The sequence below is a fragment of the Penicillium argentinense genome (assembly GCF_028826775.1).
Source record: "Penicillium argentinense strain IBT 30761 chromosome Unknown utg000009l_segment0_segment0, whole genome shotgun sequence".
Taxonomy (NCBI): domain Eukaryota; kingdom Fungi; phylum Ascomycota; class Eurotiomycetes; order Eurotiales; family Aspergillaceae; genus Penicillium; species Penicillium argentinense.
In genome coordinates, this window is record NW_026622668.1 from 2052089 (window position 1) to 2072657 (window position 20569).

At 52.9% G+C, this 20569-nt stretch overlaps 5 protein-coding genes across 5 annotated transcripts; 2 read left to right on the forward strand and 3 right to left on the reverse strand.

Moving 5' to 3' along the window:
- Positions 1-8490: 8490 nt before the first annotated feature.
- On the forward strand, positions 8491-9662 carry N7532_008362 (C2H2-type zinc finger protein; the record flags this gene model as incomplete). The annotated part of the gene is made up of 3 exons (XM_056620854.1): positions 8491-8942; positions 9005-9483; positions 9544-9662. The coding sequence occupies 3 exons, from the start codon at positions 8491-8493 to the stop codon at positions 9660-9662; spliced, it is 1050 nt and encodes a 349-aa protein (XP_056471660.1).
- A 1138-nt stretch (positions 9663-10800) lies between these two features.
- N7532_008363 (uncharacterized protein) lies at positions 10801-12378 on the reverse strand (the record flags this gene model as incomplete). Its single annotated transcript, XM_056620855.1, has 1 exon — positions 10801-12378. One exon carries the CDS (start codon positions 12376-12378, stop codon positions 10801-10803), a length of 1578 nt encoding a protein of 525 aa, XP_056471661.1.
- Positions 12379-13087: 709 nt separating this feature from the next.
- Positions 13088-14425, reverse strand: N7532_008364 (putative plasma membrane SNARE protein (Sec9); the record flags this gene model as incomplete). Its single annotated transcript, XM_056620856.1, has 2 exons — positions 13088-13144; positions 13202-14425. 2 exons carry the CDS (start codon positions 14423-14425, stop codon positions 13088-13090), a joined length of 1281 nt encoding a protein of 426 aa, XP_056471662.1.
- A 362-nt stretch (positions 14426-14787) lies between these two features.
- N7532_008365 (Sec1 family protein) lies at positions 14788-17103 on the forward strand (the record flags this gene model as incomplete). Its single annotated transcript, XM_056620857.1, has 4 exons — positions 14788-14859; positions 14909-15104; positions 15353-15561; positions 15613-17103. The coding sequence occupies 4 exons, from the start codon at positions 14788-14790 to the stop codon at positions 17101-17103; spliced, it is 1968 nt and encodes a 655-aa protein (XP_056471663.1).
- Positions 17104-17208: 105 nt separating this feature from the next.
- On the reverse strand, positions 17209-20529 carry N7532_008366 (telomere length regulation TEL2 family protein; the record flags this gene model as incomplete). The annotated part of the gene is made up of 7 exons (XM_056620858.1): positions 17209-17680; positions 17734-18453; positions 18505-18753; positions 18810-19050; positions 19108-19194; positions 19252-19602; positions 19683-20529. The coding sequence occupies 7 exons, from the start codon at positions 20527-20529 to the stop codon at positions 17209-17211; spliced, it is 2967 nt and encodes a 988-aa protein (XP_056471664.1).
- Positions 20530-20569: the final 40 nt, after the last annotated feature.

Genomic DNA, 20569 nt, shown 5'->3' on the forward strand with positions numbered 1-20569 from the left:
CAGCAGAGTACGCGCGGTGTATACTCTTGGCCTCGGTCATCGAGATTTGTTATGACTCTACCCTAGGGTACGGGTGCGGTGATTGTCTCACCTTATTTGGGTTGCAATATGGTTCTCACTGGGCGCCCAACCCGCCTAGCCTAAGCCCAAATTCTGAATCCAGGGTACTGTAAAATAAGCAAAAAAAGGAGGTTCCTAGTTCCCGTTTCCAGGTATCAGAGTATGAGGGCATGTATGCAGTAGGAGACAGAGAAAACACTTCATCCCGGTCCAACACAGCCTCCCCCTGAATTCGACGTCCAGCGCGAAATTCCCAATCACGGCACGTTCTGGTGCCGGGGAATGGAGATGGAGTCGTGCACACGCTTCGGTACCGCGATTCACATCCTCACCTCCAACGACAACACACAGACCCTGAGATAAGGGGCGGGAGGGGCGTCAGATGGGGCGTCGAGTGGTTGACTGTGTAACGCGCAACCGCGGGCCCCTTTTCAGCTTAGCTCTCTTTGATTTTGTTTACAGAAAATACAGCAAATATTTCACCGCGTGTGGATTTTCAGGGTCTTCGGGTTCCCGCTTTGGAGGGGTTGGGGGAGCTTGCCGGGGAGGCGCGATTCAAGGTTTAGAGTTTTTGGCTTTGGATTTTGGGATTTTTATACTTCTGCTGGGTTGGCGGCTGGAAGCGCTCTCCTCCGGCCCCCCCCCCGGCTGCGACTGGGCACTTTTTGGGAAGTGCCAGCCTACTTTGAGATGCTAGCTGCAAGGATGGAGTCCATTTGGCTTCCGAATGGAGATTCACCAGATGTTCGATAGATTGCGTCCCCATCTTGAGATCGTGGAGGCGCTGGTGGCACATGCAGGGTGTGAGCTCCGAGGGTCCACTTCTCATGAGCGCCAGCTCTTTTCTGGACATTTGAGGGTTCTTTTGTTTTGTTTTGTTTTGTTTTATTTTATTTTAAAAATTTTTTGAGTGTTTGTATGTGTTTGGTCGGAACTATGGATAGTAATACCAAGAGCTATGTGAAGAGGGTCGAGAGTCGCGCGCGGCAGGTTCTGCGAGGACGCGTATACGGGTGTACCTGTCAAGCTATGCGAGAAACCGCGGATTCATGTGAGAATCTTTATTGGGGGAACGCATCGAGCAGCCAGGGCCAATCGGGCATTGTCAAGCTGGGGGCCAGCTGCGCAAGAGTCAAGAGACAGGGGTCTGGGGGGCGTGGGAGAAGGATTGCGCATTGGATGATTGGCACTGCAACAATGCAGGTGGAACTCGGCCAGAGTCGGTGCTATGTGCTGCTACTATTCGAGACCGGTTCTCGAATAGTTCCATCTTGTCTGTTACTGGGACTTGATGGCTAGGCTGGAGCTGATGGGTTGTTGAGCTAGGTCAGAATAGACAGCATAATCTCATTTGCAAGGGACCCGAGACCCTGCAGCGGCCTCTCCAGGTGATGGAAGAGCGACATCTGTTGTCCAGTCGAATCGGCGAGGGGGAGCGGCGGTGCGTCTGGTGGATCGCCCTGGCGCGTTCCCACCCTCGCTTTTGAGTCGCATCCTTCAGGTGTCATGCTCGCCAGTTGCTGCCCCTCCCCTATCCCTGTCAGGGCATCCAGGCGCTCGGGGCTAAGGCTGAGGACAGGCCACCATACTGCAGGGATTGCGTCCCTTCAATACCTGCCAGTGACATCTGCCAAGGAAATGTTCACTCCACTATCTGCAAGTGCGCTTTTACAAGGGGAAGCTTGATCCATGTGTTAGGTGTGGATGGAGCTTCAGATGTGTACGCGGTTGTACAGCGGAGAGGATGTATGGACGCAGTGGGCAAGATGCAGCTGGATAGTCGACCTGTCGACATGGGACCACGTTCCCGGTGCACACCGTAAGTTTTTGCAGTGCGGAGGCCAGGCAAAAGTAGCTCTCATGAAGTTCCATTATTGATTGGTTCAGGCGCCTTAACTTTTGGTGGCGGGGGGTCATCCAACAGCCACCATCACCCGCACGAAATCTGCGAAGGCTATCTGTATCTGGATTTTCCGAATCACGACTGGAACCGAGACCGACAAGCTCCGTCGAACGGTGACGGAGGTGATACTGTACACAGATACACTGAGTAGAGGAGGGTCAAGGTCCCGATGGTCGGCACTGGCGACAGGGTACGTAAGTGCTGGGCGAAGGGAAATTAGAGGCCCCTCTGCGCGGACTTTGTCTCTCGGAGAGGTCTTAGGCAAAACGGACAGATAGGTTTAGTGCTCGCGGTCGACACGATGGCGACCCATTACGATCTCGAATGGTTCGGGGGTGGATGGGATGAGCCAAAACGAGCAACCGTGGAGGGTTCGCGGAAGGGCGGTTCTGCTCCACTGGGTGCCAGCACCGGGCGTTTCAGGAGCCCTTAGCGTCGACCCTGGAAGGTGGCAGTGTTCCTAGCGGCAACAGCGGAGCCCGCCAGGATCGCAGGGAGGGATGCTTTGCAAAGGGAGGGGCCAACGGGCTTTTGCGGGGAGGCCACTAGAGGTGCCCCGACGTCATGGCTTTGAAGATGGCTTGAATAGTCACTTGAGTACATACTATAGTATTAGTGTAGTACGTTGGGTTACCTCAGTGTGCATTCAGTGTTGCACGATCGCGAAATCGAGAGATAACCATTTGTCCACGTAACTTGGCGAATGCACAAAAATAGGAGCAAATGAACCACGAGAAGGAACCAGGAACGGGAGTTGTCTCCTACACTTCGACCGTTCTCGCATACCACGTTGACCCTGAGGAAGCCGGACAAACGCGTCAGCTCCCAGTGGAGCCCGAGTAAGCAGCATTTTCCATTGGTCGATCCCGCAGTGCCAAGCTCGGCTATCGACTATCTGCCGTCCCCAACTAGCTTGTTAAGGACTAGCGCAGCCACTGGGCGACTCTGCACAAACAAGAATGTGGACTGGGTGGGGTCAGTTATCCAAAGCAGTACATAGACTGACAGTGGGAAGCATACGCGGATAAACCCCCCGCTCTCGATAGTGCGCCAATGGCAGCCACCAGACCCGGTAAGAGTGGTGAGGCCGGTATCGGGCTCGTAATCTACCCGGCCAATCACCATTGCCACTGCCCGGGTTTTTCTGTGGTGAGATCCCGCCCGTTTTTGCGGACAGGACGGAGTACTCCATACCCTCGGGCATTGTGATCCAGTCTCGGATCGAGGCTTCAGGGACAAGTGGATAGAGAGCAATTTGCCATTCAGCAAGCTGACCCGGGTGGATTCAGATTTCCCCATTGGACCTGCCGTCTGTTCACGAGTGGGCCGCAACATCCCAGGAGGACGGTTCTCTTGAACGTTTCATCGCCAGGGAGTGTACACGACAGTGCAATTTCCTTTTGTAGTGTGTCTATGTATAGAAACGGCCAGCATGTCCACAGGTAAATGACGATGCTAATGATGCGGACTTGCCGAGCGAAAATAAAGCGGAATATGAACATCTGAGCATGTGGTGGACAGGGGATGCAACATCGGGCCAGCAGGTGAATTCAATCACATACCAACACAGTATACCCTATAGGGTACTGTACACTATTGTAACTCCGAATGGCGATGCGCGCACATGAGACCCAAAGTCAACCTTGAGTTTAGAGGACAATCGCGGACGATCTGCCGTGTGGACACCGCCAAGATCGGAGCCCCGTACAGATGACAGATGAACAGGGATGGTTGGCCTGGTTCCTGGATGATTGGCGGCCGATCGTCGTTGTCATCGACGAAGCGATCGTCATTTATCTGATGGCATTGTAATGCAATATTGAATCGATCCGCGATCCATTGGGGATATCAGATGTGGTGCGATAGATATCTTTCCGATCGCTCACCCACTGCAGTTGCAGTGTACACAGTGGGCGGCCGCACGAGGTCTGAACAATCTCGGCTCTTGCCCACCTGCCGGCAATTGCGTCTGGGGAACTCGCACAGATGATTTCTCCGACAATTCAGCGGTCGCCGTCCACCACAACCCTGACCGCCCTTTTCCCCGTCTGGAGAGGTGTCCGTTCTTACCCTTCCCCCCTCCGTGCTTCGGTCTGACAGGTATTTTGGCGCGTGCCTCGGAAAAGGCAATTACATCGCAGGGTGTATTGGTTTCTGGCTTCCGAATCTGCATAAGCCGAGCCTGCACTGTCTGGGCGACCGATTTCTTGACCCTCGCAACGCGTCATAAGAGGTAAAATCATGGCATCAGGAAAAGGGGGCCTACTGTTAGTCCCTGTGCCGTGTGATCCCTCCTCCCCTTCGAGGCAAGAAGCGGTCAAAAGCGCAGGCCATGTCCACATAGGCAAGATACACGAGCCCCACCTCTCCCGTGTTATAAGCTTGGGCCTCCGTTTTCTTTCGCGATGGAGTCGTGATGGAGGGTGGAGGATGGTTCGGAGATACACTTTGCGGATTCGCGATCTTCCACACCGTAGTTGGGTACCCTGTCCATCCGGCTCACTCCGTCCTTCCCACGACGGTGGATGCCAACGGTCGCCCTGCCTTTCAGCCATTCTTGGGTCGTCTTTTCCCCTCCCTGGGGGGAAATGTCTGAGATACTTTGGTTTCGCCGTGATAGGTGAAACCGGGGCCGCCTGCGACAGTCTCCCATCTCCATTCCACGGTCACCGAGGACTAGTATTGGGCATAAATTCTGCCCATACCAAAAACCCATCTGGCTGTTGCTTCACAAGAGACAAAATTATGAAATGACGCAGCCAGTGAGTCGAGTGGGCCAGGCAAGGCGTAGAAAAAGGGGGCGCTCAGACAAGACAGTGCTTGTTTCCGCAAGTTCGCGCTTGGGCTCCAGCCTCGAACGGGGCGAGGTGAAATTGCACTCCATCCGGCCCTTGTCCAGACGCACTTTCGCTCCCTTCTAGAACCACACCGGAGTTGCTCCCAGAGAAACTACTGCTCGACCTCACCGTATTATTTCCTATTTCGTGCCATCGCAAAGGTTGAGTGCCCATCAAATCGATCGTTGCCCGACGTAGTACTCTCCGAGCCTTTTGCCTACAGATTTTCTCTCTCACAACCTCATTGGTTTCTCTAGTATACATAGAGGGTGTGCTCCGAGCCGCTCATGTCCCACTCGGTGCAGTTACCTACATTCATTCTCGTTGTATGGTCTAGGGCTCGGGAAGGAAATGTACTCGGAATAGTCGGACCTTGACCGGAAGTCAAAAGTCAACAGTATATGCAACAACTAGTGGTCAATAGTACAGAAGAAATTGGAGCAGAACCACGAATTATCACGAACTATCACGAACCCCAACTATCCTCACGGGATTGCGGGACCCACGTTTTCTCGAGAAACAGCTTCCCAACTGCTGGTGACCCATGGACACCGCGCTCCGAGTTACCGCATGCGGCAGATTCACTGCCGGGTCTCACCTGCGATCCAAACTTGCACCGGGACACACCAATTCTAAAATTGAGGGTCCCGTTTGAAGGATGTTCTCTGCTATTTGCTCGGTAGATTTTCTGGAAACCCGCGATTCCCATGGAACCGGAGGCCGTGGCGGCGCCTTGGATTGCGTGCAATGCGGAGAAGTCGATGGCGACGGCGACGAGGAGGATATCAATAGGGCAGGGGCGTGTCCGTCCGTGGATCCAATGCCACAGGGTGATTTCCGACTCTCCGCAGTGGCGGTGGCTGCGTGAACCTATTTGCTACGCTGCGACTTGTACCCATGGCGCTGGGAGCTGGAGATATGTACATACTGAGAGAATGGAGGAGTCGGAAGGGTATACCTTGACGCCCGCAACGAGTAAAGTGCAAAGTTTAAAGGCGGAGGGGCTTCTTGGGCTTCTTCAGCCTCCCTCGGCTTCTCAGATTCTTGTGATCGCGAAGCTTAGCGGGGAGGACTTCGTGTGCGTCGGGGACCTTGGCATCGGGACTCCCCACCTGTCCACCCGGACGAGATTCGTACGAGAGGACTCGTCCAGGTACGATGTTCTATGTGATGATTTGGAGCTCCTCTAGAGGCAGGACTTGGAGAGGCCATGCCCGGCCCTCCTGTGATGTGTCCGATTCTGGGTAGCGCTCGCATCTGCCGCGCTATTGCAGGAGCCGCGCCGCTAATGTCCCATGGCGGGATGCGCTGGTCCGCCCTCTGACGTCGTTGTTCAGCTGAGGCCTCGAGATACGAGAAAGGATGGCTTCCGGTCGCACGGGTACTCCGGACTGAAGACCGGTCGCATGGTTCAGACTCCTGCAGGACGAGTCTGCATTTCATCATGTTCGTGGGTACGAGATCGTGCACATCTACATGTACCATGTATATACAGCACCTGTGAGATGTATATTTGCAAGCTCGAGCGAGAGTAGGGTATTTATTATTACATACACAGAGCAAGAACACAAAGTAATCGAGATCTGAGTCCTAGAAACTACGTACACTAGTATTGTATGTACTACATTCTACGTAGGACAGCATCTCCGACCCTCGATCGCGGATAAACACTCCCGACCAATGTGCGGATCAAGATTGACTCGGTGGTCGACGTCCATCCTCCACACGCTGCGGACTGGGTCGGAGGCTGGAGTCAGGCTGGGACGGGGACGGTGAGTGGACTCGCGGCTGGGACGAAACAGGGGGCTTGCGCGTGGGTGTCAACCGTCGTCATCATGCACATATTTGCACACTGACGGGAAATTCCTCGAGTCGGAGGAGAATGCAGGCGTCAATAATGTTCAGGCTATCGAATCGATAATTCTGTACTGCTTTTTACTTACCCTAAGGTACCGTACCCTTAGCATTGTCGCGACAGCACGAAGGCATGGAGGCCAAACCCAACCAAATAGTGTGCAGTAAGGTCGCCCTTCCACGCTAGGCCTAAGCTGGCCCGTGTCAAAGAGGCCCCTCCCTCGCTATCCCACATGCAGTACTAACTGTCCTGGACATGGCTGAACGCCCTGCGTGTGAATCGTCACAATTCCTCTTTGGCTTTTCCATTTTCCCTTTTTTGCCTTTTTGCCTCCAAGAGGGTCTTGCACCTGCGCCAATTAGGATGTAGGGCCAGGCTGGTCCCCGTGGGCCCCTCCCACATTTGGGTTTGCCTTGGGAGGCGTAACCCTAACCCGGGGGTTAGTTCAAGCTTCCTTCGATTCTGTGCCAGCAGCGATGCGGAGGGATCGCAGAAGTCTGCTGGTGCAGCAGCAGCACGATAATGTCTTTCTGTACTAGCTCCCGCAAATTCTCTCGAGTCCCTTCGACTCCAATGTCATGATCACTCCAGATTTAGCAACCCCCCACGCCACGGGTATACCCTTTGACGTAGAGGATCATCATCCCCGCCGCCTTGAAACACCGTCAGGGCGAACCTTGGTCGCTGCATCGTGAGTTTATTTCTTGGCGTCCCTTTTCTTTTTCTCCTTTTTTGCCTCTTACAGCCTAGCGCCCCCCACAGACACGGCACAGCTGGGCCACTCACAGCCGTCCCGTGCTGTGCTGGACATTCCCTTCTTGCCCGCCCCTAACGCTCCACTTGGAGAGCAGAGTTGTGTGTACTACTTCCCCCTCCCCCCTTTTGGGTATTGGGTCAGTTTGGACTCTGAGGTCACCGACTACTTTTTGGGTCCCATGATGGTTCCCCTTTTCGTGGTTACGTGCTGCTGGTTCCGATCCCGGAGTCGGGAACTTCTGTGGTTTGCTGGTTACTGCCAGTGATGGTTCGGATTCACTTTCTGGTTCCTCTGGTGGTTTCTGGATGGAACGGGACCTGGAGACGCCCTCACCTCCACCGGGCACAGCACATTCTTTGCAGCGCATTTAATGGAGGGGATTTTCTCTAGATCTTCCATTCCTCAGCCTAATCAGTGTAACTCAAATGGAGTTTTATTGAATTCACCATCGCGGATTTTACAAAAACATCCGAGACTATCACATCTGTCATGTATACTAATACTACTGTTTAAGCGTCAGAGAAAAAAAAAAAGAAATAAAATAAAAAGGAATAAATCCAAAAGAAAACAGAGAGGGTCCGAGGAACTGGTTCCCGTTCGAGAGCCACTTTTGGCCCTAAGCAATGCCTCCAATCCTGCATGATAAAAATAAGAATAATTATTTGTATTTGGGAGAATGGAACCCAGGGAAAGGTAAAATTACAGTATTGTTTCGAGGATCTGCAACCGTCCCCGACGGCACGTCGTCAGTGGCACTTGGAGTATCGTGCCTCACATCTTATAGTATTTGTCCCTTCTTAAGCTTCGCCGATCCCCTTCCCCAGACTGCTTTTCTCTTTTCTCCTGTCTGCGCGGTTCTCTGCACCAAAATTACGAGTGATCTTCGGCTTATCACTTGCTCTTTTCACTTGCTTCCTCCTTCCCTCGCACTTCCCTCCCCCGGATCATCACCAGTCGATCTTTCCCAACCTTCTGCTCCAGCAATCTCCCTGGAAGGGCCCTTGCAACAAAATAACCTCCCGATCTGATTCAACTAGGCGCGCGTATCGCACGCGAACCCGCGACACCCCTATCCTCCATGACGATGGTAATGGAAAACCAGAACCGCCAGTATGGCGGCATGAGCTTCGACAATGTCTATCACCATAATCCACCGCAATTCACAGACCCGTGGGCCGCCGCACACACCTCTTCGCACTCGACGCCGCCCGTCTACGCAACCTCCATGGGCAACAGTGCCAGCATCCCCGTGAAGGAGGAGGTTGGTCGCACCGCGCCCATGTCCATGCCCTATCCCAGTATCCCTGTGTCCGCGCCCTCGCTCGTCCCGGGCAGCAATTACACCACCTCTGGCTATGGTGCCGAGGTCATGGGCATGCAACACGATGTGCCGCGCACCACTTTCGAGCAGGCGCCCGCCTATACCACCGCGCCTCCCATGAGCAACTTTGCCCCGCCCAGCTATGCGCCGGTCAGCTATGCCCCAATTCACCCGTCGCAGCCCCAGGACGCTCGTCGCATTTCGCATTCGTAAGTGTCCCCGGTCTTCAGCAAGCATCGCGAGAGTCGCAAGGCTAACCTTCCAATTGCAGAGATGCTCGCGTGGGCTCCTCCCAACCACCCGCGCCCACTCCCACTTTCGGTGACGCGCTCGACGCCAGCCGCGGAATGGTCGCTCTCAGCCAGGATCTGACTCCTCGCAACATCTATGGACCTCGCGGTGCCCGGGGGTCCGCCGATTCCTATGGCTTCCCTTCCACTCACTCCTCTGCCTCGTCGATCTCCTCGGGCGGCAACTACCCCTACTACAGCGCCTCGGTGGGCTCCGTCGACTCCTCCGTGACCGACTACAGCTCCACAACCTCCGAGTCTTACGAGTCGCGCACTCTGCCGCGACCGGCCAACCTGCTGGCTGGCAGCGCGCCCCCGGGGCCCCAGTCCATGATGAGCCAGTTTAGCTCGAAGATGCCCTCCAACACCCAGAAGAAGCACAAGTGCAAGGTCTGCGACAAGCGGTTTACGCGTCCGTCTTCGCTGCAAACGCACATGTACAGCCACACTGGCGAGAAACGTGAGTGATCCTAGCATGCCCTTAAATAAACCCGAGGCAGTGTACTAACGAATTTCACAGCATTCGCGTGTGACGTGGAAGGTTGCGGGCGACACTTCTCCGTAGTCTCAAACTTGCGACGACACAAGAAGGTCCACAAGGGCGAGAAGGACACCGGTTCCCCAGACGAAGACGAGTAAACATGACGCCCTATTTACTCTGAACGACCTTTCGATTCTTCTATGAATGATTCTGATCATTCTTGCGCTCTCCCTCTCCCTCCCCTGCGCGATGCGAAAAAAATTCCACCGTGCCAGATATCCCTCCCGCTACCACCGTCCTTGCCATGAACCAGGCACCTATATTGACTGGTCGTGATACCAGGCAACTCCTTGTACAACAGCTTGGACCTTACCTACCCACTACCTTCCTACACTTCCTCATACGTCCCGACCGCTTCTCTCGATCGAGTTGCAAAAGATACCTCTTTACACCCACCGGACGGTCTGTGATCCTACGGTGGGATTTTCTTTTTTTTTTTTACTCCCACCGGATACGGTACAGGGGCTATGGGAAGGGAGAGCCTTTCTGATGCCTTTTTTTTTTTTTTTCCCTTATTCCCACGTTATGACCATAGAAGTACCGGCTGGTTTGCGTTCCTGGTTTCTTTCTTTCTTTCTTTCTTATTTCTTTCTTATTCTTTCGCTAGACCTGGGAGTCACCTTGTGCTTTTTTCGATACCAATGGGCTTGTGATGATTCAATGCTTTTCTTTCTGCGATATTTTCTTCGTGGCTTTTTTTTTCCATTTGTCTCACCCTTTTTCACTTCTTTGCACCTCCACAGCAGGGCATTTTGTTTCTTCTCTTCTTCTCTTAATATTCTTCACCTTGCATCTGTCCTCGCATGGTTTAGAGCCTTTTTTTTTTTTTTTCTTTGTCTGCTGATTTGTGTCTGCGAATATCTTTCCGCCCCTCATGGCTGGCTGTTTTGTCTGTTTGAGGGTTGCCTCTGTTTCCACCGGGTCTAGTCTGTTTCGATCATGCCCAGCATGCTGTTTGGGATTGGTGTTGATGTGATACCCGTGACATCGGTGCGAGAGTTCTGCTTTTACTACTTTTCGGTGATCCCGGTGGGCTCCGCTGCCATCTCCGACCCCCGGTGTATTCCCCTACAGTCGCTATAGTAAAAAATATTGTCTAATCAACAAATAAGCGCTTCAAAAATATCTTTTTTTTGTAGATTTCTAAACATGCGTATCCTAGCATCTAGTCTCGGATATGTCTCTATCCTTCCCCGGTGATACTATTCCAGGCATAAAGTGAAGAAGTGTATACATTTACAGCCTGGCAGCTCTATCAGAAGCCAAAGTCTCCGCCGCTGCTCGTCCAGCACGTCTTCCAAACACCGCACCAGAGGTCAATCCACTACCACCAGGATAATTATCATGGAAGAGTCCACCCAGCATCTCCCCAACACAATACAAACCCGGAACCTCTTGACCCGTCGTCTCCGACACAACAGCAGCCGTCTCAGGATTCACAGCCAACCCTCCAAACGTAAACGTAATGCCCGCCGTGACCTTGACAGCGAGGAAAGGAGCACGATCAATCGGCAGCGCCCAATTCGATTTCGACACCGCCAAGCCCTGCGTCGCCAATCCATCTTTGACCGCTGGATCCCAGTGCCCCGGCCTCACAGCCGCATTATACTCAGACAATGTCCTCAAAAACGTCTCTCGACCAGTTAATCCCGCGTCAACACACCGATCCGCTAATTCCTCCAGCGTATCCCCGGTCAAATGCCTCGTCACAGAAGCCCTATACTCCTCCGACCGAAGCCAAGGCGTCGTCCGCGCATCCCAAACTTGAAACGCGACCTGGGAAGGCTGCTGCAAGATCCGCCGTCCGATCATCGCATACGTGTAATTCCGCATGTCGGACCCTTCATCGACGAATCGTTCGCCATTCCGATTCACCATAATCCCGAGCGGGTATCCTGATTTCGTGAACTCGTTCGAAACCCCTCTATCTCCCGCGTGCGCCGGGGCATCGGAGTCCCATGCTACACTGTGGCAGCCAGACCAATTGCCCACTGTCTTTGCAGAGACGTCTCGCTGTGCAATTTGGAGCAGATCACCCGTATTATACGGGGTTCCTCGAACGCGGGCTGCGTCCCAGCCTGGTCCGAGGTATTGCGCGCGTAGTTGAGGGTTTGCTTCGAAGCCACCGGCTGCGAGGATGACGGCCTTTGCTTGGATAGTAGTCTTTTGACCTGGGAACTGGGAGTTCTTGTTGCAATTGTTGACTGCACGGTGGATGACTTCGACGCCGGTGATGGCTTCAGATTGCGGGCCTGTGAGCAGCTTCGTCACGGCCGTGTCGAAGTACACGCTAATACCATTCGTCTTCGCAGCACGCAGATGGTCTTCAATAAGCCCTTTGCCGCCATTTTCCGTTTTCAACGCCAGTCCGCCCCAGAACTTGATGCGATTATCTACTTCGTAGGCTTGGCGGTTGAAGGATAATTGGAAACGAATGCCATTCTTTGCAAGCCAGCCAATTGTACTGCGTGAGTCTTGAACGAGGATCTTCGAGAGAGCTCGATCCGTACGGCCATTCGTCATGCGCTGGAGGTCGTGCATGAAGTCTGATTCGGAGTAGAGTGGCATGTCGATTCGATTCGCTTTTTCGGGACTGGCGTTGTTGACTAGTGGGAGGAGATCGTTGAGGCCATTGTGTGCAGTGCGGAAGGCTCCTGCGGTGAAGTAGCTATTTCCTCCTGCCCAGGCTGAGGGGCATTTGTCGATGATTATCACGTTAGCTTTGGGGTTTGCTTGGGCTGCGGAGAGGGCGGCCGAGAAGCCTGCGTTGCCACTGCCTATCACGAGGATGTCGCAGGATGGAGGGGGTGACATGGTTGTTGAGGATAAGGTCAATAATGCATAGAAGCAGGCAAAGGTTCCGAGAGACTTGAATTGCTGGACTGGCGTGTGCTATATAGGAGCTTCATGCGTGATGTTAGGGTTGTCGGAGAGTTATTGTCCGAGTCGCATCTCCGCTCTCCCCGCAGGCGTGGGGTCAGGCTCCGCCGGCTGTAACTGTGGGTTTTCGGGCTCATGCAGGTTGATTTCGTGGAATGGGATATGCATGGGAGAATGTAGTGTAACAATGGGGTAGTCAACTCTGCGATAGGCACGTGGGAGCCAGGGTCCGTTGAATATGCGTATCAAGGCAATGCGATCAACAATCTGCAGCTCATAGTTGATAAGATAGAGAGCTCCTGGCTGCCACAATTCAATTGTACCAATGTGTTGCAGAAGTTGACGATGAAAGGATCGTAGAATCTGACGTGTCACACTACAAAGTGTGGAATAAGTCGTCAAAGGCCAAAAAAATACGGGTGACAATTATGATACTAAGTTGATAGTCTAAATTGCTGGCTCAATATCCAGCAGTCCAGCACCGCTGTGGACAGCAAATGCAGCAGAAAAAACTAAAGCCACCCAGAACGCCATGATTTGTGATGATTATCCATAATGAGAAATGATTTCGCAATGTCGATGATTATAGAGCTGTACAGCACCAGGCGTGTCCTAGCTCTTCCTTGACCGGATGGGGTTGGGTCTAAATGCGGTCTAGCTTGGCTCGGTTCATGGCAATCTGATCGTCGACATAATCGCTCTGTGGACAAAATTAGTATGATACGTAAGAAAACAAAACAAAAGCATGGGCACTAACCTTGCCTGTGATACGCTCCAAGTGTCGGTTCTGCTCGTCCAGCTCCTTGCCAGTAGCCTTGGCAAGACCATTCAGCCGGCCGGCGGCACCACTAAGCAAATCCAAGTTCTGCTCAATTTCATCTTCCATGGCCTCGTCTTCGCTGTCGGCCTCGAACTGGTACTTGGCCCGCTCAGTAACATTCGCCTTCTTGCCCTTGCCCTGCTTGGTTGCTTCACGGTCGATGTCCCGAAACACGCGCTCCATACGGGCGTTTGTCTGATAGGCCTCCGAGCGAGTATCGTCGCGAAGGCCACGCTCTTCGCGGTGGGTGTTGAGGATCCGCTCGTCACGCTCACGGCGGCGCGAAGCACTCGTGAACGGGTTGGAAACATGGACAGCGAACATGCTCTTGTTGAGAGTCTTCAGTTCCTTAGCCTTCTCCTGAGCAAGGCGACCCTCGATAGTGGCCATATCCAAGCTCTTCTCTGCTCCGTGAACCATTTCGCCCTGCGCACCAAGACGAGCCAGAGTGGAACGTCCAGTCTCCTCGGCTTGAGCCGCCGCACGCAGAGCGTTCCGTGTCGAGGCAACATCACCTTGTTTCACGAAACGCATCTCCTGCTTGATACCCTGAATGTGCTCCTCTTCCTCCTCCTCGGCCGTCAGTTGCCGTTCCTGGTAGGTGGCCATGCTGTACTCATTGCTGCCGCCACCATAGTTGCTAGGCTGGGCCGGTTGGTCAGGCGAGTATGGGGGAGGGGGTCCGCCAGACTGAGGCGTTTGCTGCGACCTATGGTTGGAGCCTCCAAACAGTTCATTCCGTGCGGCATCCGCATTGGGATCGTTGGGATCAGCGCTGCCGAGTCCGCCATAGCCTCCGGCGCCATATCGCGAGCCGGACGCGGGACTAGCGCCAGCGCCAGAACCATTGCCAAATCGATCACTGCCGTATCCTCCCTGGTTACCGTAGCGGTTGGGCGCATATCCCTGGTACTTGTTGTCGGATGGGATGGCGTGGGGTCCTCCTGCGGGGGCGGGGGAGTTCATGCCACCCGCATCACCGGCTGGCAGAGGAGCTGCACCGATGCCAATCTTGGCCTTTGTGTAGGGGTCGATGGGGATAGGCTGAGCGTAGGGGTTGGCGGGCGGCGCGGGACTCTTGTTCTTCGATCGACCGAAGAGGATTCGGCGGTTCGACTCGTCGGAGTCGCCGTCTTTATCGGATTTTTTGAAAAGGCCCATGATGCAGGCAGGTATCGGATAATATGTCGAGCAGTGTCGCTGTGAAGAATCGATTCAGAAGGAAGAGTTGGAGCGGATGTCAGGAGATAATCTGGCGGGGGATTTCATAGACGAGAAGAAAATGTTTCAGTGTTCAATGGCCAGCGCTTCAGGGGAGCTGGCGGTAGGTCGAGACCGGTGGTGCTGCGGCGGTATGACGGTGACGAGCGGTGGCACCGCCAATTGAAGGCAAATACGGTCATCTTACCTCATCCATACGCCGTACCGCTGACTCAGTCGCACTAGCCCGAAACAGCGAGGTGTGCGACTTCGCCTCTTCGCTATTTTTGTCCTTTCTCTGCTGCCTGCCTCCGCCACGCACAATGGCGCCCCAGGGAGACGCCGACCATTGCAGAGACAAGGCCCGCAGGGACTTGCTGGCTCTGCTCGAAGGCGTGAGTGTTGCGTGCATGCTATCCTGAGGCCTTTGCTAATGGTGCGCAGGCTCGGGGCAAGAAAAACCTCGTCATCAGCCAGGAGCTGGCAGGTCCGGTTGGCCTGTTCGCCAAGTTTTCCGAGCTTCAGCAGTACGGTGTAGACCGGGTCTTTTTGCTGGAAAATGCAAACATCGACTCGTCTCAACGCAATGTCGTGTTCCTGGTTCGTGGTGAGAAGGCTCACCACGTCCGGACCGTTGCAGGTACGTGGCATTTTCGTGTTTATTTTCGTCCTTGTTGTTATTTATCCGCACCACCCCGACACGCATCGGACATGAATTGGGACTTCAGCAGTTAGGCACGAGCTTTTCATCTCTGTTTAATCGGTTGTGGCTTTGGCCGACGTTCCCTAGATTGAAATTCTGGTCATTTTTCGCTCATTTATCTGGCTTTCTTCAAGTTGCTCGCCGATCGAGAGTCATCAGATTGAGCTAACATCCATCTTTTTTAGAACAAATCAAACGTCTTCAGAACAATGACACGGAACACGAGTTTTCCATCCTCCTCTCCCCTCGACGCACCCTCGTAAGCAACACCGTCCTGGAAGAAGCCGGAATCATTGGAGATGTCAACATCGCCGAGTTCCCACTGTATTTTCTCCCGCTGGAACAGGATATCCTATCACTGGAACTAGATGATTCTTTTGGCGACTTGTATCTGGTGAGTGTCTCTTCTTCTGGGCCAATTGAACTTCAACTGACAATGTCCCAGAACAAAGATCCCGGCTGCATCTTCCACGCCGCCAAGGCACTAATGGGCACCCAACAGAGACATGGGTATTTCCCTCGCATTGTAGGAAAGGGCGATAATGCCCGACGTCTGGCGGATCTTCTGTTGCGCATGCGAAAGGAGCTCGATGCTGAAGAAAGCTCTGGACTCGTCAACCCTTCTGCCCGAGGACTTCTGCCAAGCGCGGATACGGAGAACCTGATTATCATCGATCGTGATGTCGATTTTGGAACGCCACTATTAACGCAGCTCACTTATGAGGGCTTGATTGATGAATATGTGGGCATCAAGAACAACCAGGCAGATGTCGACACTAGTGTTGTGGGCCAGAACTCAGTGTCGCAGTCCCAAGAGTCGTCCAAGACGCCCCAACAAGCCAAGCAAGGATTGAAGAGAAAGATTCAACTGGATGCATCGGATCAGTTGTTCAATCAATTGCGAGACGCCAATTTTGCCATTGTTGGCGATCTCCTCAACAGAGTGGCTCGTCGCTTGGAGAATGAATATGAGACACGTCATGCGGCCAAGTCAACCAACGAGCTCCGGGAGTTCGTCAACAAATTACCGACTTACCAATTAGAACACCAGAGCCTTCGGGTCCATACTAATCTTGCGGAGGAGATCATGAGACTTACTCGCTCCGAGACATTCCGAAAGATACTGGAAGTGCAACAGAGTAGTGCAGCTGGTATTGACCCTACCTACCAGCACGAGAGTATCGAGGAGCTCATTGCACGAAATGCTCCTTTGAAGAACATTCTTAGGCTGCTGTGTTTGGAATCATGTATGCACGGTGGACTTCGTTCCCGCGATCTGGAGTACTTCAAGAGACAAGTTGTCCAGGCCTATGGTCACCAACATCTCTTGACCTTCTGGGCACTAGAAAAAATGGAGCTCCTGCAACCCAGGTCTTCTGCTACGGCCATGCTTCTCCCAACGTCCGGTGCACAGGCTGGCACCAAGACCAATTACGGATACCTTCGCAAGAATCTTCGTCTGGTGATCGAAGAGGTTAGTGAGAAGGACCCCAACGATATTTCATACGTCTACAGCGGATTTGCTCCCCTGAGCGTACGGCTGGTCCAGTGCGTTCTGCAAAAGCCTTACATTGTCTCCCTCATCAAGGGTGGCACGCCTTCAGCAGCTGCCAACAATGCCAACACGGCGTCTCCCGGCTGGCTTGGATTTGAAGACGTGGTCAAGAGTGCTCGTGGTACAACATTCAGTATTGTTCAGAAGGGTGACGACAAGGCCGTGCGCGCCCGGCAGACGATTAGTGGTAATAACGGTACCAAGAACGTGTATGTCTTCTTCCTAGGTGGAATCACTTTCACCGAGATCGCTGCTTTACGCTTCATCGCTGCCCAGGAGGCACCGCGTCGGAGAATCATCATCTGTACCACAGGCGTGATCAGCGGTGATCGAATGATGGACGCAGCCATCGAGAAAGGCAGCTTCGCCAAGGCGGAGTAACGTGAAATATGCATGCATCATCTCGAGTCTAGCGTTTACCTGCAATAGTAATTTATGATACCACATTTTTAACATGCATTCTTTTGATGACAAAGTCGTCCCAACTCAGTATTTGAAACCCGGATTGACGCCCATCAAGCGACCCTGGTACCGCTCCATGAGTTCTCCCAGTCTGACCATAACGCCCGCAGCCAGCGTTCGCACCTGCTCCTGTGGATCGGCAGTGGAGTTTGCTTTACCACCAGAAGGCATCCGGTCGAATACTTCAGATGCCCATTCACGTAGCTCGATCACTTGAGATGCGTACTCATTGACCAGGCGCTCTTCGCCGTTAGACCCAGTGGCAACGTTAAGATCCAAGATGGCGAGGAAGAGATTCAGCAAAGCTGCGGCGACGGTCGGCTCACTAGACACAGGATTTGTGTGTAAGGAAAGGAGAAGCGAAAGGGTTTCATGGGTGAGACCCGGTAGGAACGGAGTGTGCGGGCCAGCTGTAGAAACAATGAGAGAAAGCGTCTGGATAAAGAGGGTGAGGATGTGCGGAACAAAGAAAGGGTTGTAGGAAGGAGAGGATGATCTGACGCTTGCTGTTAGTATTCACGTATTCAAGCTGAGAAGGGAAGAACTCACGTGGAGAATTGTAGCATCATGATTTCGAACCTCCCCTGAAGAGGATAGAAAAAGCCCTCGGCAAGGACTTTATGGAGATCTTTTACCATTTTCTTCTGTCTCTGGGCATCACGATCCTGGCGCTTCTTCTCGACCTCCATACGAGACGAGAAGGTCCGTACCTTCAAGGCGTTGGGACCCGACATTTCGTCTGCAGCGTTAGCTGCCAATGGTTGAAGCGAAGTACGTGACATCTCTCTTGTCAATGTCGCAATTGGAGACTCGTTCTTTGAATCCAAGAACATGGCTTCCAAGGCAGGAGACAAACGCTTAGACGGAAAAGAGGTATCCTGCAACTTCGGGAGACCCAGAACTTGAGCATCTTCCTCGCCATTTCCAGCTACTTCGCGGGTACTGAGACCCAGGGCTGTGAGAACAGCTGACCGTTGGACCTGAGACAGGTCGCCATCGAAGAAGATGGCAGTAAACCAACGACCCATTTTGAGAGGCTGAGAAACAATCAATGCAATCATACTCTGGAGGCGCGACTCGTGGAACTGTGGATGACTATTGTCATTGTTAAGCCCCACTATAGTCAGAGCCAATTCCTCGACTTGCTCGGCGAGCTCGCTGCCAAAGCCAGTCTTGCGGCGGATCAAAGAGGGCGCAGTCGAAATGGCGAGGTGATGACGCTCGACATTTTCTGTATCTCGTAGGTACGTGATAAGATCCCGGATGTATCTGAATTTCATTAGCTAAGTAATCTCTCCGGATTTTGATGGCAAAACTCACACTGGGGCTGTGGGTTTGTTCCGTTGAACTAGAGTTGGGTCCTCGTCGTCGTCCTCGGCATCCTCATCGGGTTTATCATAAGGCATGAGATCTTCATCTTCATCAGTTTCGTCTTCGTCGTCGTCGATTTCCTCTATGGCAACAATCTTGCTAGTTTGTTGCTGTCCCGGCGCGCTGCGGGCTTTTTGCTGCGGGCTGGCTGGGGCCTCTGTGCTTTCTCTTCCGCTTTTGTCTGAGGGTGCTGGAGCACTTCGATGGAGGAAAGTGGTCCAACCTTGTCTTGCACTTTAGTGAGACTTAAATACCAGCGTGCTTCCTCATTCCGCATTTCTTCGATATCGAACTTGAGCGCCTTTTCTGGCTCTTCAATGATCTCTGAGATACCGGTACCAACAATCATGCCGAGGAATCGTGCTCTGTTTGAAGATGCCGCAAGTCGGGTAGATACCGCATTGAGAAAGATGCCCGTGCGTCCAACATCCTTGACGAGGGATGGATCGAGGCCTCTCAAATGACCAGCAGTCAGAAGAATAAGCTGTGCATTTGCTGCGGTCTATCAGCCATTCTGTTATTCTAACATTATCCTTGCTGAGACCGACATACCATTCTGGGTGATTATAGGAACGTGTTTGATGGAGAACTTGTCACCAAATTGCTCCAGGCTGCGCACTAGTAATGATTTGAGTGAATCTGCAGATATCGATTAGCTTTGTGATCTGTTTCCCGGATCCTGCGATATCAACCCACCAGCCGAGTCACGGTATGTGGCCAAAAGGGCCCGGCGCAATCCTATGGTTTGTATTGAGCCGCCCGTGCATTTGCAAAGCCATTCTGAGATCTGATTTTTCAGGGTTGGGCGACCGTCAAGAAAAGCAGAACACATCGTCGCTACTCCTGTGATGATATCATTGCCCGTGGCTGGCTGCTCGTAACTCTCGGAGATGGTGTCGGAGAGATAGCGTTTCTGTATATCGCGGAATATAGCTTCTAGCAAAGAGAATTGTTCCGACTGTTTGAGGTTGTCGAGGAGCAATCCGAACTGTCCCACGATTTGCTGGTCGAGGAGAAGAGCTGTGTAGATTCCTCGAACAAGCTGGTCTATGAAAGATTCAGTATCCCAATCGATGCATGATCGAGCTTTGAAGTCGAGCCTCAATAAATCCCCGGAAACAGCTTACCAGAATAACCAAGACTTAAGCCACGGCCCGTCAAAAAGGCAGCAGAGCGCCATGCTTCCCTGTCATCTAAGCTGAGCTTCGAAGCTAGATGGGCGACACTGCTACCAAGCCAGGATGCATAGCGAGGCCCCTCTCCAAGCCATGAGATCGACGGTGCAATTTCAGACTCGGACTGAGTGGCAACGCCGATGGCTTCTGCGGTCGTTGAAAGGATTTTACCAGCGCCAACAAGAGACACAAACTCTCGCCACGCAACCTGCTGCTTGGTTTGGTTGTCGTAGACAGTCGCAATATCTGAGAAGATTCGAAATAAAAGGTCTTTCGGCTCTAATAAAGCAGCAAGAACCGACAGCAAATCATGAATAGCGAGCGAGTTGTTTGAACCATTCGCTTGTTGGGAATTGGCTCGGGCCGATGCTATAAGAGACCGCAACTGAGCAACCAAGGAGCCTAGGCCAGGTACACTGCTCAAACACCGCAGAATCGCTGCACGGGCCTTGGTATCTCTGATTCCTTCCTCTTTTGTATTGAGTGATGCCCAATGGTCCGGGATGGTGGTGCTGACTAAAACTTGGAGGACTTGAGCTGTAGTCGGGTTTGAAGCTCGAATATCGAGTCCTTGAGTCCTTCTTGATGTATTGAATGGGTCAAGTGCAGCAAGAACTGCGACGAGCTCTTGTCGGTCTGGGTGGGACTTCAAAACATCTATGATCCGATTCGGAGATATGTCGTGATTGAGGTCGATGACGGGTTTGAGGCCATCTCTGCGACTTTCTGTTTCAGCAGTAACCAAGGGGGTCTCTTGATCCCTCTTGACAGTCTTGACGGCGGTCAACAGGCCATCCATTTCGAAAGTCGTGGCATTGAGAAGAAGCTAAGTCCCGAAT